Source organism: Taurulus bubalis (assembly GCF_910589615.1).
Source record: "Taurulus bubalis genome assembly, chromosome: 9".
Classification (NCBI taxonomy): Eukaryota; Metazoa; Chordata; class Actinopteri; order Perciformes; family Cottidae; genus Taurulus; species Taurulus bubalis.
The window spans coordinates 28,145,924-28,158,923 of NC_136597.1; the positions used below are offsets into that span (position 1 = coordinate 28,145,924).

Consider the following 13,000-nt stretch of genomic DNA (forward strand, 5'->3'; position numbering starts at 1 on the left):
GATCTTAGAGGACACACACACGCACACACACACACACACACACACACACACACACACACACACACACACACACGCACACACACACACACACACACACACACGCACACACGCACACACACACACACGCACACACACACACACACACACACACACACACACACACACACACACACACACACACACACACACACACACACACACACACACACGAGCTCCCCTCCTCTCTGATGCGTCTGCGGGTCTCGGGTCCCGGGTCCATCGGGTCCAGCGTGGGACCGGAACCATGGCGGAGCTGCGGGTCTACAACTCCACGTCCTCGTGGAACCGGTCCACGGACCAGGACCGGTTCGGCAGCCTGGAGGACATGGACCTGCCGGCGGACGGGTCCCCGGCCCTGCGGGTCCTCATCTCCGTCGTGTACTCGCTGGTCTGCGCCGCCGGGCTGGTCGGGAACCTGCTGGTCTTCTTCCTGATGAAGACGCGCCGCGGCCGCCGGAAGCGCTCCAGCATCAGCCTCTTCATCCTCAACCTGGCCGTCACGGACTTCCAGTTCGTGCTGACGCTGCCGTTCTGGGCCGCGGACACGGCGCTGGACTTCAGCTGGCCGTTCGGGGACGCCATGTGCCGGATCGTGCTGTCCGTGACGGTGATGAACATGTACGCCAGCGTCTTCTTCCTCACGGCCATGAGCGTGACGCGCTACTGGGCCGTGGCCTCGGCGCTGAAGGACCGGACCCGGACCCGGCGCTGCCCGGTGCGCTGGGTGGTCGCGGGGCTGTGGGTCGCGGCCACGGCGGCCTCGCTGCCCACGGCCGTGTTCTCCTCGGTGCGCAGCGTGGCCGGGGAGCGGCTGTGCCTGCTCAGCTTCCCGGACGGCCAGTCGTGGCTGGCGCTGTACCACCTGCAGAAGCTCCTGCTGGCCTTCGTGGTCCCCATGCTGGTGGTCTCGGTGTGCTACCTGCTGCTGCTGCGCTTCGTGCGCCTGCGCAGCATGAACAACAACGAGCAGGTGAAGCGCAGGTCCCGCGTGACGCGCTCCGTCACCATCGTGGTCCTGTCCTTCTTCCTCTGCTGGATGCCCAACCACGCCATCACCCTGTGGGGCGTGCTGGTGAAGTTCAACGTGGTGCACTGGGACCGGGCCTACTACATGGTGCACACGTACGTGCACCCGGTGACCGTGTGCCTGGCGCACACCAACAGCTGCCTGAACCCGGTGCTGTACTGCCTCATGCGCCGCGAGTTCCGCCAGAAGATCAAGGACCTGTTCTGGAGGATCTCGTCCCCGGGAGGCGCCACCAGCTGCCCCCTGAGGCCCTTCTCCGGGACGGTGCGCGCGGAGCCGGACGACACGCACGTCGTCATCCCACTGAACACCGTGGAGACCGACAACTGCGGGCTGTCGGTGCTCACGGACGAGGACCAGGACGAGGACCAGGACCAGGACCAGCACCAGGACCAGGACCAGGACCAGGACCAGGACCAGGACCAGCACCAGGACACGCTGCAGGACTCGACCTCAGACTGAGAGGCAGGGTCCAGAGAGGAGCGTCCTCTTTACGCACAGACTAAATGTTCCTCAAGGGTCGTGACGCGTCGCTCCTCTTCAGACCGCCAGCAGGGACCCGGCAGCAGCTACGTGTTAAATGTTGTGTTGACTTTGCATCAAAGGAATTCTATAGATCTTCGTAACAATTTAAAGATGTGAAACGCAAAAGGAGAGAAATGAACTCTGTGCGTAAAACCTCCGGCTGCGTTTCCCGCCTCTTCTCCGCCTGGGACGTCCCAGCACGGGACGCTGATGCTGTTCTTTGGTTTCGGGAGGCAGACTTTCTTTCTCTACTATAAATGGTTCTTTAACGTTCTGTCCGTGACGTCATGTTCTCAGTGCGCTGCTGCCTCGAGCTTCAACCTGTGGATTATTATCGACGTGTTTTTGTGGCTGTGTGCAAAATGTTTGAACTTGAGTGAGTCAATGTATTATGAAAAATAAAAAAGCCAAAGCAAACATTAAAGAACTATGTTTGGAGAATAAACTGAGCTGGTGTTGCATTGCCTCCATTGGTTCTGTTCAGTCTGTGTTTACATGTGGGACCTGTGATGCGTTCAGGGACTCGGATTTACTGACAATAGCTCTGGTGTTTACATCCAGCTGCAATCTGAGTCTGATGGAAACATAACAAGGTGATTATTATCAGAGGAGTGTGTGTGTGTGTGTGTGTGTGTGTGTGTGTGTGTGTGTGTGTGTGTGTGTGTGTGTGTGTGTGTGTGTGTGTGTGTGTGTTGAGTGCGTGTGTGTGTGTGTTGTGTGTGTGTGTGTTGTGTGTGTGTTGTGTGTGTCGTGTGTGTGTGTGTGTGTGTCGTGTGTTGTGTGTGTGTGTGTGTGTGTGTGTTGAGTGTGTGTGTGTGTGTGTGTGTGTGTTGAGTGTGTGTGTGTGTGTGTGTGTGTGTGTGTGTGTGTGTGTGTGTGTGTGTGTGTGTGTGTGTGTTGAGTGCGTGTGTGTGTGTGTTGTGTGTGTGTGTGTTGTGTGTGTGTTGTGTGTGTCGTGTGTGTGTGTGTGTGTGTGTCGTGTGTTGTGTGTGTGTGTGTGTGTGTGTGTTGAGTGTGTGTGTGTGTGTGTGTGTGTGTTGTGTGTGTGTGTGTGTGTGTGTGTGTGTGTGTGTGTTGAGTGTGTGTGTGTGTGTGTGTGTGTGTGTGTGTGTGTTGAGTGTGTGTGTGTGTGTGTGTGTGTTGAGTGTTTGTGTGTGTGTGTTGTGTGTGTGTGTGTGTTGTGTGTGTGTGTGTTGTGTGTGTCGTGTGTGTGTGTGTGTCGTGTGTGTCGTGTGTGTGTGTGTTGTGTGTGTGTGTGTGTGTGTGTGTCGTGTGTGTGTGTGTGTTGTGTGTGTGTGTGTGTGTGTGTGTGTGTGTGTGTGTTTTTCTCATCTGGGAGTAATGATGTCATACGAGTCACTGAGGCAGAACCACATTTTTTTCAGAAATCTTTTCAGATTTTTTTATTTATTTAAAATGAAAATCTCTTTTATAACATATTTTGATCATGACTGAACATCTAGCATGATATCAGCAAGATTTCCAAAAAAGTCGTTCGGTTCAAAAATGGAAAAATTACTTATTTTATGCCAAAACATTGTCCGGTTTGGGCATGCTGGGTACCGACATGTTCATCAGCTTCTGCATGTGCTGTATGACGCGGTTACAGAAATGTGGGCGGAGCAGAGAGGACTCAGGACTCAGAGACCTGCGTCGCTCTGTGACTCTACAGGCAACAGGATGTGTTGCTTTGTTTGAGTCCCACAAGCCCTTCGCTTATGGGATGTGTCTGTTAGTGAAATCCAACGTTGAAAGGGGTTCTTATCAAGGGTTTAGTTAAACCTTACTTTTTTATTTTAAACCATCGGCCTCTTCTCACAAAGGTTGCGGTATTGTAGCAATGAAGTTAATCAACCCTGTGGTTGTGGAGATCATTGAGTTTTAGTTCCGTTTTTTTATTCTTTTTTAGAAAAAGAGCCTCTGGGTGGCTTGGGGCTAAGCATGAGTTCATCATGACAGTTTGTTGCCACAGAGATTATTTTCTACTTTAATGGAGGAATCATTGCCTTCAGAACTCCTTTTGGATCTGAGGCACTGGACGTTTCTTTACATCCGATCATCTGAGTTTGTTGCATTGAACCAAACTGGTGTTGTTGTGTTTGATCACATGGATCAGATCAAGGTGTTGATTCACCGGCTGAGCGACATCGTGTCACTGCAGCAGTTGGTCAGCAGCTCCTGGACCGGCTCCTGGACCGGCTCCTGGACCGGCTCCTGGACCGGCTCCTGGACCGGCTCCGGCTCCTGGACCAGCTCCTGGACCGGCTCCTGGACCGGCTCCGGCTCCTGGACCGGCTCCTGGACCGGCTCCGGCTCCTGGACCGGCTCCGGCTCCTGGACCGACCGGCTCCGGCTCCTGGACCGGCTCCTGGACCGGCTCCTGGACCGACTCCGGCTCCTGGACCGGCTCCTGGACCGGCTCCGGCTCCTGGACCGGCTCCGGCTCCTGGACCGACCGGCTCCGGCTCCTGGACCGGCTCCTGGACCGGCTCCTGGACCGGCTCCGGCTCCTGGACCGGCTCCTGGACCGGCTCCTGGACCGGCTCCGGCTCCTGGACCGGCTCCTGGACCGGCTCCGGCTCCTGGACCGACCGGCTCCGGCTCCTGGACCGGCTCCTGGACCGGCTCCTGGACCGACTCCGGCTCCTGGACCGGCTCCGGCTCCTGGACCGGCTCCTGGACCGACTCCGGTACGGTGAAGTGTAATCAGGCTGATTAGGTGGAGGCGGCGCGAGGCCGAGGCGACAGCTAGCTGCTACCTGCTAGCACGACGCTCAGAGTGATGAGGGAAGCACTCCGGAGGGAGCGCCAACCCATCCAACGTCTCCACAGACAGATATGTATTCATAAATCCATGAGCAGATTAAACAGCGCCGCAGGAGACGTCACTGTGGAGTCAGGAGGACGGTCCAGTCCTTTGTGTCCTTGCTGCAGTACAGACCTCGGCTCAGGGAGTTCTCGCGTGCGGAGCTTCGCTGACAGGAAGCGACACGTGAAATGAATCTTCCCCTTCATAACATGTTCCAGACGGATGTTTGCAGAGCAAATATGTCTTCATGCGGACAGGAAGAGAGGTGTTGCATCTAATGAACAGCAGCAGGCTGAGGCTGTGGGGTAATCTCCTCTGAGGAGCAAATATTAAATGTGCTCCAGCTAAATGCTTCAAAACATCATTTAATTGACCCTCTTTAAAGAAATACTCAGTCATGAGTCATATTTAGTTTATTTTCAAATAAAAAAACTCACCCCAGATCTGCAGCGATAATTTTGACGTCTGCTTCTCTGTTAGAGGAAACATGAATGAGAAAGGAAAATAATATTTAAGTGTTAATACCTGGCGGCAACATCTGGTTCTGTGAAGTGAAGCCTTGAAGCTGCATTCTCTCTCCTGACCACCAGGGGGCGACCCCTCTGGTTGTATAGAAGTCTATGCTTCATGTGTTAAAGCTGCATTCTCTCTCCTGACCACCAGGGGGCGACCCCTCTGGTTGTATAGAAGTCTATGCTTCATGTGTTAAAGCTGCATTCTCTCTCCTGACCACCAGGGGACGACTCCTCTGGTTGTATAGAAGTATATGCTTTGTGTGTTAAAGCTGCATTCTCTCTCCTGACCACCAGGGGGCGACTCCTCTGGTTGTATAGAAGTATATGCTTTGTGTGTTAAAGCTGCATTCTCTCTCCTGACCACCAGGTCTCAGTGTTCAGTGCACAATCATTTAGGAATGTAACTTCTCTCTCGGGACGTTTTAGGGAACATACACATAAGAAACACACTTTGAGTGGAGGAGCTTTAACTTTCCGTTCTTACAATAATAAAACACAGAACAAATAAAAACACTGCGACAAAGAACAGATTCATGTCTCCGTTCTTCTTTTGAACGTTTGACTGTTTCAAGACAAAAGATCTCAGATTGTTTTCATGCTTTTAGTTTCACAACCAAATGAAAAAGCAGAAATGTGATTTCATTCTTCTTCAAAACTTTATTGACCAACTCGCTGACGATGGCGGTGATGATGATGATGATGATGTTGATGATGAAGAAGATGATGACGTCAGCGCTTCGCAGGGCGAGTCACCGCTCTAGCAAACTGCTCACAGTGGACGCGCCCGTCAGCTCCAACGCCCGCCTCCTTCAGCAGCTCGTCCACTGACAACAGAGAAACGGCTGTCAATCAAAGGTCTGAAGGGGCGTTCAGGTCACATCGCAGTTACCGTAATCACCAGTTTCCTAAAAGCTTTGATGACTTAATGTGAAAGAAGAAAACCAAGAAAAAGTGTTTCAGTCCGTCGTTTAAAGCCTAAAGATCAACTTACATGTATTGTTCAGGGTTACTGGTCGACGAGAGATGGGCATATTTTTATTATATTTATCTCATCTAGTCATTTTAGTCCTTTTTATTATTATTTTATTTTATATTATTTTATATTTATTTGTATTTATTTATATATTATATTCATATTATTTTGTGAAGAAAAAAACGTTTTATAAGAAATAAAAAACTTTGATTCATAAGAAACAAATGCCTTTGTTTAATAAGACATGAACGAGGAGATGAGGTCACTTCAGCTGGTGAAGGAGCAGCTTCCTGTCCGGCTGCAGAGACTTCCTCTCTTCTCCTCTCTTCCTCTCTCATCCCCTCTTCTCCTCTCTTCTCCCCTCTTCTCCTCTCTTCTCCCCTCTTCTCCTCTCTTCTCCCCTCTTCTCCTCTCTTCTCCTCTCTTCTCCTCTCTTCTCTTCTCATCCTCTCTTCTCCTCTCTTCTCCTCTCTTCTCCTCTCATCATCTCTTCTCCTCTCTTCTCCTCTCTTCTCCTCTCATCCTCTCTTCTCCTCTCATCCTCTCTTCTCCTCTCATCCTCTCTTCTCCTCTCATCCTCTCTTCTCCTCTCTTCTCCTCTCATCTTCTCTTCTCCTCTCATCCTCTCTTCTCCTCTCTTCTCCTCTCATCTTCTCTTCTCCTCTCATCCTCTCTTCTCCTCTCATCCTCTCTTCTCCTCTCTTCTCCTCTTCTCCTCTCTTCTCCTCTCATCCTCTCTTCTCCTCTCATCCTCTCTTCTCCTCTCATCTTCTCTTCTCCTCTCATCCTCTCTTCTCCTCTCATCTTCTCTTCTCCTCTCATCCTCTCTTCTCCTCTCTTCTCCTCTCATCTTCTCTTCTCCTCTCATCCTCTCTTCTCCTCTCATCCTCTCTTCTCCTCTCTTCTCCTCTTCTCCTCTCTTCTCCTCTCATCCTCTCTTCTCCTCTCATCCTCTCTTCTCCTCTCATCCTCTCTTCTCCTCTCATCCTCTCATCTTCTCTTCCCCTCTCTTCTCCTCTCATCTTCTCTTCCCCTCTCTTCCCCTCTCTTCTCCTCTCATCCTCTCTTCTCCTCTCTTCTCCTCTCATCCTCTCTTCTCCTCTCTTCTCCTCTCTTCTCCTCTCTTCTCCTCTCATCCTCTCTTCTCCTCTCCGCCTCACCAACCAGTTTAAACCTGTTTCAGGCTCACCGACATCCTTAACTCAACTTGTTTAAGAATCTTTAATCTGTAATAATCAGCAAGAGCACATTATGGGATGGACCTCACCCCCCCGCTCTTCAGCCTCTCTTATAGGATGAAGAGAAGCAGGAGGAAGAGGAGGAGGAAGAGGAGGAGGAAGAGGAGGAGGAAGAGGAGGATGAAGAGGAGGAGGAAGAGGAGGATGAAGAGGAGGAGGAAGAGGAGGAGGAAGAGGAGGAGGAAGAGGAGGAAGAAGAGGAGGATGAAGAGGAGGAGGAAGAGGAGGAGGAAGAGGAGGATGAAGAGGAGGAGGAAGAGGAGGATGAAGAGGAGGAGGAAGAGGAGGAGGAAGAGGAGGAGGAAGAGGAGGAGGAAGAGGAGGATGAAGAGGAGGAGGAAGAGGAGGAAGAAGAGGAGGAGGAAGAGGAGGAAGAAGAGGAGGAAGAAGAGGAGGATGAAGAGGAGGAGGAAGAGGAGGAGGAAGAGGAGGAAGAAGAGGAGGAGGAAGAGGAGGAGGAGCACATTATGGGATGGACCTCACCCTCCCTCTCCGTCAGCCGCTCCCCCGGCCCAGTGAGCTTGGCCCTCAGCTCGGAGGAGAGGAGGAAGCCCCTCTGCTCCTTGTCGGCCATCTTCATGGCCTCCAGGATCTCCTGCTCTGGCGCCTCCTGCTGGAGCTGCCGGTGCATGACGCTCAGGAAGGAGGAGAAGTCCAGAGCTCCGCCCACATCTGAGGAGCATCTGGAGTTACTGGACTATGACGTCATAGTATATTACTATTACTGGACTATAAGTCTATAACTATAACTATTACTGGACTATTACTCTATAACTATTACTGGACTATTACTCTATAACTATTACTGGACTATAAGTCTATAACTATTACTGGACTATAAGTATATAAGTATTACTATTACTGGACTATTACTCTATAACTATTACTGGACTATTAGTCTATAACTATTACTGGACTATAAGTCTATAACTATAACTATAACTGGACTATAAGTCTATAAGTATTACTATTACTGGACTATAAGTCTATAACTATTACTGGACTATTACTCTATAACTATTACTGGACTATTACTCTATAACTATTACTGGACTATAAGTCTATAACTATTACTGGACTATTACTCTATAACTATTACTGGACTATAAGTCTATAACTATTACTGGACTATTACTCTATAACTATTACTGGACTATTACTCTATAACTATTACTGGACTATTACTCTATAACTATTACTGGACTATTACTCTATAACTATTACTGGACTATAAGTCTATAACTATTACTGGACTATAAGTATATAAGTATTACTATTACTGGACTATTACTCTATAACTATTACTGGACTATTAGTCTATAACTATTACTGGACTATTCGTCTATAACTATTACTGGACTATAAGTATATAAGTATTACTATTACTGGACTATTAGTCTATAACTATAACTATAACTGGACTATAAGTATATAAGTATTACTATTACTGGACTATAAGTATATAAGTATTACTATTACTGGACTATTACTCTATAACTATTACTGGACTATTAGTCTATAACTATTACTGGACTATTCGTCTATAACTATTACTGGACTATAAGTATATAAGTATTACTATTACTGGACTATTAGTCTATAACTATAACTGGACTATAAGTCTATAAGTATAACTATTACTGGACTATAAGTATATAAGTATTACTATTACTGGACTATTACTCTATAACTATTACTGGACTATAAGTATATAAGTATTACTATTACTGGACTATTAGTCTATAACTATTACTGGACTATAAGTCTATAACTATAACTATAACTGGACTATAAGTATATAAGTATTACTATTACTGGACTATTACTCTATAACTATTACTGGACTATTAGTCTATAACTATTACTGGACTATAAGTATATAAGTATTACTATTACTGGACTATAAGTCTATAACTATTACTGGACTATAAGTCTATAACTATTACTGGACTATAAGTCTATAAGTATTACTATTACTGGACTATAAGTCTATAACTATAACTATTACTGGACTATAAGTATACAAGTATTACTATTACTGGACTATTAGTCTATAACTATAACTGGACTATAAGTCTATAAGTATAACTATTACTGGACTATAAGTATATAAGTATTACTATTACTGGACTATTACTCTATAACTATTACTGGACTATTAGTCTATAACTATTACTGGACTATAAGTATATAAGTATTACTATTACTGGACTATAAGTCTATAACTATTACTGGACTATAAGTATATAAGTATTACTATTACTGGACTATTAGTCTATAACTATTACTGGACTATAAGTATATAAGTATTACTATTACTGGACTATAAGTCTATATAACTATTACTGGACTATAAGTATATAAGTATTACTATTACTGGACTATAAGTCTATAACTATTACTGGACTATAAGTATATAAGTATTACTATTACTGGACTATAAGTCTATAACTATTACTGGACTATTATAAGGACTGTGAAATCAGAAATGCAGTGATATATTATGGAAATAAAAAATGTCTTTTAAACCCTCTTAGATCACATCTCTTTTATTCACTTAATTATGAATACAAACACAAAGAAATCTTTTTATTTCAACCAATTTCTAAACAATAATATCAAACATCCCGCCCACTTTTTACCATCCAATCAGATGCAGAGGACTTGATCTAAATCCCTCTTCACTGGACTGAACCCATGAAGTCAGCAGCTCTAACAACCTTTGACCGTAACACAGAGACGTTCTGTCAACACCCACTGACACGTCTTCTTCCTTTACTTACGGCAACATGTTGTACAGCGGTGTTTTAATAATTAACCGCTGTTTATATCTCAAAGTGCTGTCAGCAGCAGAGTCTATGTCATCGTCCTCCTGAGAGACGCTGACATTCACCATAACCTGAAGCCCATTCCTCAATATATATACAATATATACATATATATATGTATATACACATATATACATATATGTATATATATATATACATATACATATATATATATATATATATATATATATATATATATATATATATATATATATATGTATATGTATATATATATATACATATATGTATATATATATATATATATATACATATATGTCATCAGATCAAACCGCTGTGTGATAAAACATGTGCCTCTTCAATATGAAGTCAAATCAAAGCTTCAGAAGTCTGTGGACATGGAAAATAAGGAAGAAACATCTGCTCTTGTCATAACCACCACTAGAGGGCGCTGACAGGAGAGAACTAAGGTTTTGCTTTCTGAAACAACTTCAGCAGGCTCAGGTGTACCTGTGCTGTGACCCAGCAGGTGTCTCTTCACCTCGGCGGGTGTGGGACTGGACCCCAGGCATCGCATCACTGTGATCAGATCCCGGGCTTCGATCTTCCCCTTCAGCTGGCGGTCGTACAGAGAGAAGCACTCCTTGAACTCTGCAGCACAAGAAGCATGACGGCGTTGAACCAGCGGCTCTCAGAGTTTATTCCTGTTTTAAATACTTTTTGGATCCTTTTTTTTTTAATAATCTACATTTCAATAAAAATTCAGCATGGACCATTTTGTTACAATGTTGTTGGGGCACGTAAAATTGTATTCCTCGTGGGGCGTCACAAAAAAAGTTTGAGAACCACTTTAAACTGACAAAAAAACACAAAGAAATTAAAAACGACTACAGAGACACAACACAACTATAAAGAGACACAAAACCACCTCAGAGAGAAACAAAATGACTATAAAGAGACACAAAACCACTACAAAGAGACACAAAACAACCTCAAAGAGACACACAACGACTGCAGAGATACAAAACCACCACAAAAAGACACAAAAGAACCTAAAAAAGAAACAAAACAACTACAAAGAGACACAACAACTACAAAGAGGCACAAAACAACTACAAAGAGACACAACACGACTACAAAGAGACACAACAACTACAAAGAGGCACAACACGACTACAAAGAGACACAACAACTACAAAGAGACACAACAACTACAAAGAGGCACAACAACTACAAAGAGGCACAACAACTACAAAGAGACACAACAACTACAAAGAGACACAACAACTACAAAGAGACACAACAACTACAAAGAGACACAAAACGACTACAAAGAGACACAACAACTACAAAGAGACACAACAACTACAAAGAGGCACAACAACTACAAAGAGACACAACAACTACAAAGAGACACAACAACTACAAAGAGACACAAAACGACTACAAAGAGACACAACAACTACAAAGAGGCACAACAACTACAAAGAGACACAACAACTACAAAGAGGCACAACAACTACAAAGAGACACAAAACGACTACAAAGAGACACAACAACTACAAAGAGGCACAACAACTACAAAGAGACACAACAACTACAAAGAGGCACAACAACTACAAAGAGACACAACAACTACAAAGAGACACAACAACTACAAAGAGGCACAACAACTACAAAGAGACACAACAACTACAAAGAGACACAACAACTACAAAGAGACACAAAACAACTACAAAGAGGCACAACAACTACAAAGAGGCACAACAACTACAAAGAGACACAACAACTACAAAGAGACACAACAACTACAAAGAGACACAACAACTACAAAGAGGCACAACAACTACAAAGAGACACAACAACTACAAAGAGACACAACAACTACAAAGAGACACAAAACAACTACAAAGAGGCACAACAACTACAAAGAGGCACAACAACTACAAAGAGACACAACAACTACAAAGAGACACAACACGACTACAAAGAGACACCAAACAACCTCAAAGACACAAACCCCCACAAAGCCTCGTGAGCAGGAGGCGGTGTGTCGTGTGTCTCCTGCCTCACAGAAGTCGTTCTTTGGGGTTTCTGAGACTGTCGTTTCATAATGGACCAAACTGACACATCACAACTCTATTTATACACAGATTCATATTCATAAGTAAAGCTCGTCCATCCGGCCCCTCGTTAGGCTTTAAATGAGCCCGACCCAGAACCTTTGTGTTGAGCCCGTCGGTGAGGAGGTGGGCCTCAGAACAAGAGCTGCTTTGTAGGCAGAATCTCATGAACGCTGCTGAATTCATTCCTCCTTCAATAAATGTTTTTCTAAAGCAGCCTTCACGTGTCTGGAGGCGTTTAATCTGTGAGGCTCACCGTTAATCTGGTCCTGGCTCAGGAACTTGGCCTGGGATGAAGGAGGAAGAAAACATCACAGTGAGCTTTGAAAAGAAGAAAGTAGAAGAAGTGTTGAAAGATGAACAGCAGCTCACCATGGTGTCTGCAGGCGGCGACTCAGGAAACTGATCCAGGGTCAGTAAGAGGAGGACCAGGGGGAGGGGCTTGTTAGAGCCTCATGTTCACGGGTCTGTTCTCCATTTCCCTTCCTCTTGTGTTCGACCTGTTTTAGGTTTAAATGCATAAAAGAACATTAATGTGTTTATTGCATCAAGGCTTTTTGTCAGGAACCTCTATGTCAACTAAATAAAACAAAACATTTGTTTTCACTAAACTATGAATTGCTCTGGTTGAAATGATGACCTTTGTGTCGGTTTTTGACCCAGTTATAGAAATAATATTTGCTTGACTGTTTTTTTTTTTATCTTGCAAATCTATATTTGCATAGACTTGTTCTGCTTTTCATTTTGTGTTCGTAACTATATGGGTCGAAAATTAACAAGATGTTACTATAGTTAATAATGTTAAAATGAAAAATAAATAAAACAAATGTACTTAAGAGATGTGTTCTAGTACCCCTCAGTAACAGTCAGGTAGCAACCTTTTATTTATTTATATGATTCTCTTGAGGTTCATTTTAACATTTATTTAATAGAAATGGAGGTATCCTGACAAAGAAAAGGCCCAG

General features: G+C 45.0%; 2 protein-coding genes across 2 annotated transcripts; one reads left to right on the top strand and one right to left on the bottom strand.

Moving 5' to 3' along the window:
- Positions 1 to 283: 283 nt before the first annotated feature.
- Positions 284 to 1,528, top strand: rxfp3.3b (relaxin family peptide receptor 3.3b; the record flags this gene model as incomplete). Its single annotated transcript, XM_079223445.1, has 1 exon — positions 284 to 1,528. The coding sequence occupies one exon, from the start codon at positions 284 to 286 to the stop codon at positions 1,526 to 1,528; it is 1,245 nt and encodes a 414-aa protein (XP_079079571.1).
- A 4,116-nt stretch (positions 1,529 to 5,644) lies between these two features.
- Positions 5,645 to 12,513, bottom strand: calml4b (calmodulin-like 4b; the record flags this gene model as incomplete). Its single annotated transcript, XM_079223446.1, has 5 exons — positions 5,645 to 5,739; positions 7,610 to 7,798; positions 10,423 to 10,563; positions 12,292 to 12,322; positions 12,499 to 12,513. 5 exons carry the CDS (start codon positions 12,511 to 12,513, stop codon positions 5,645 to 5,647), a joined length of 471 nt encoding a protein of 156 aa, XP_079079572.1.
- Between the last annotated feature and the right edge of the window lie 487 nt (positions 12,514 to 13,000).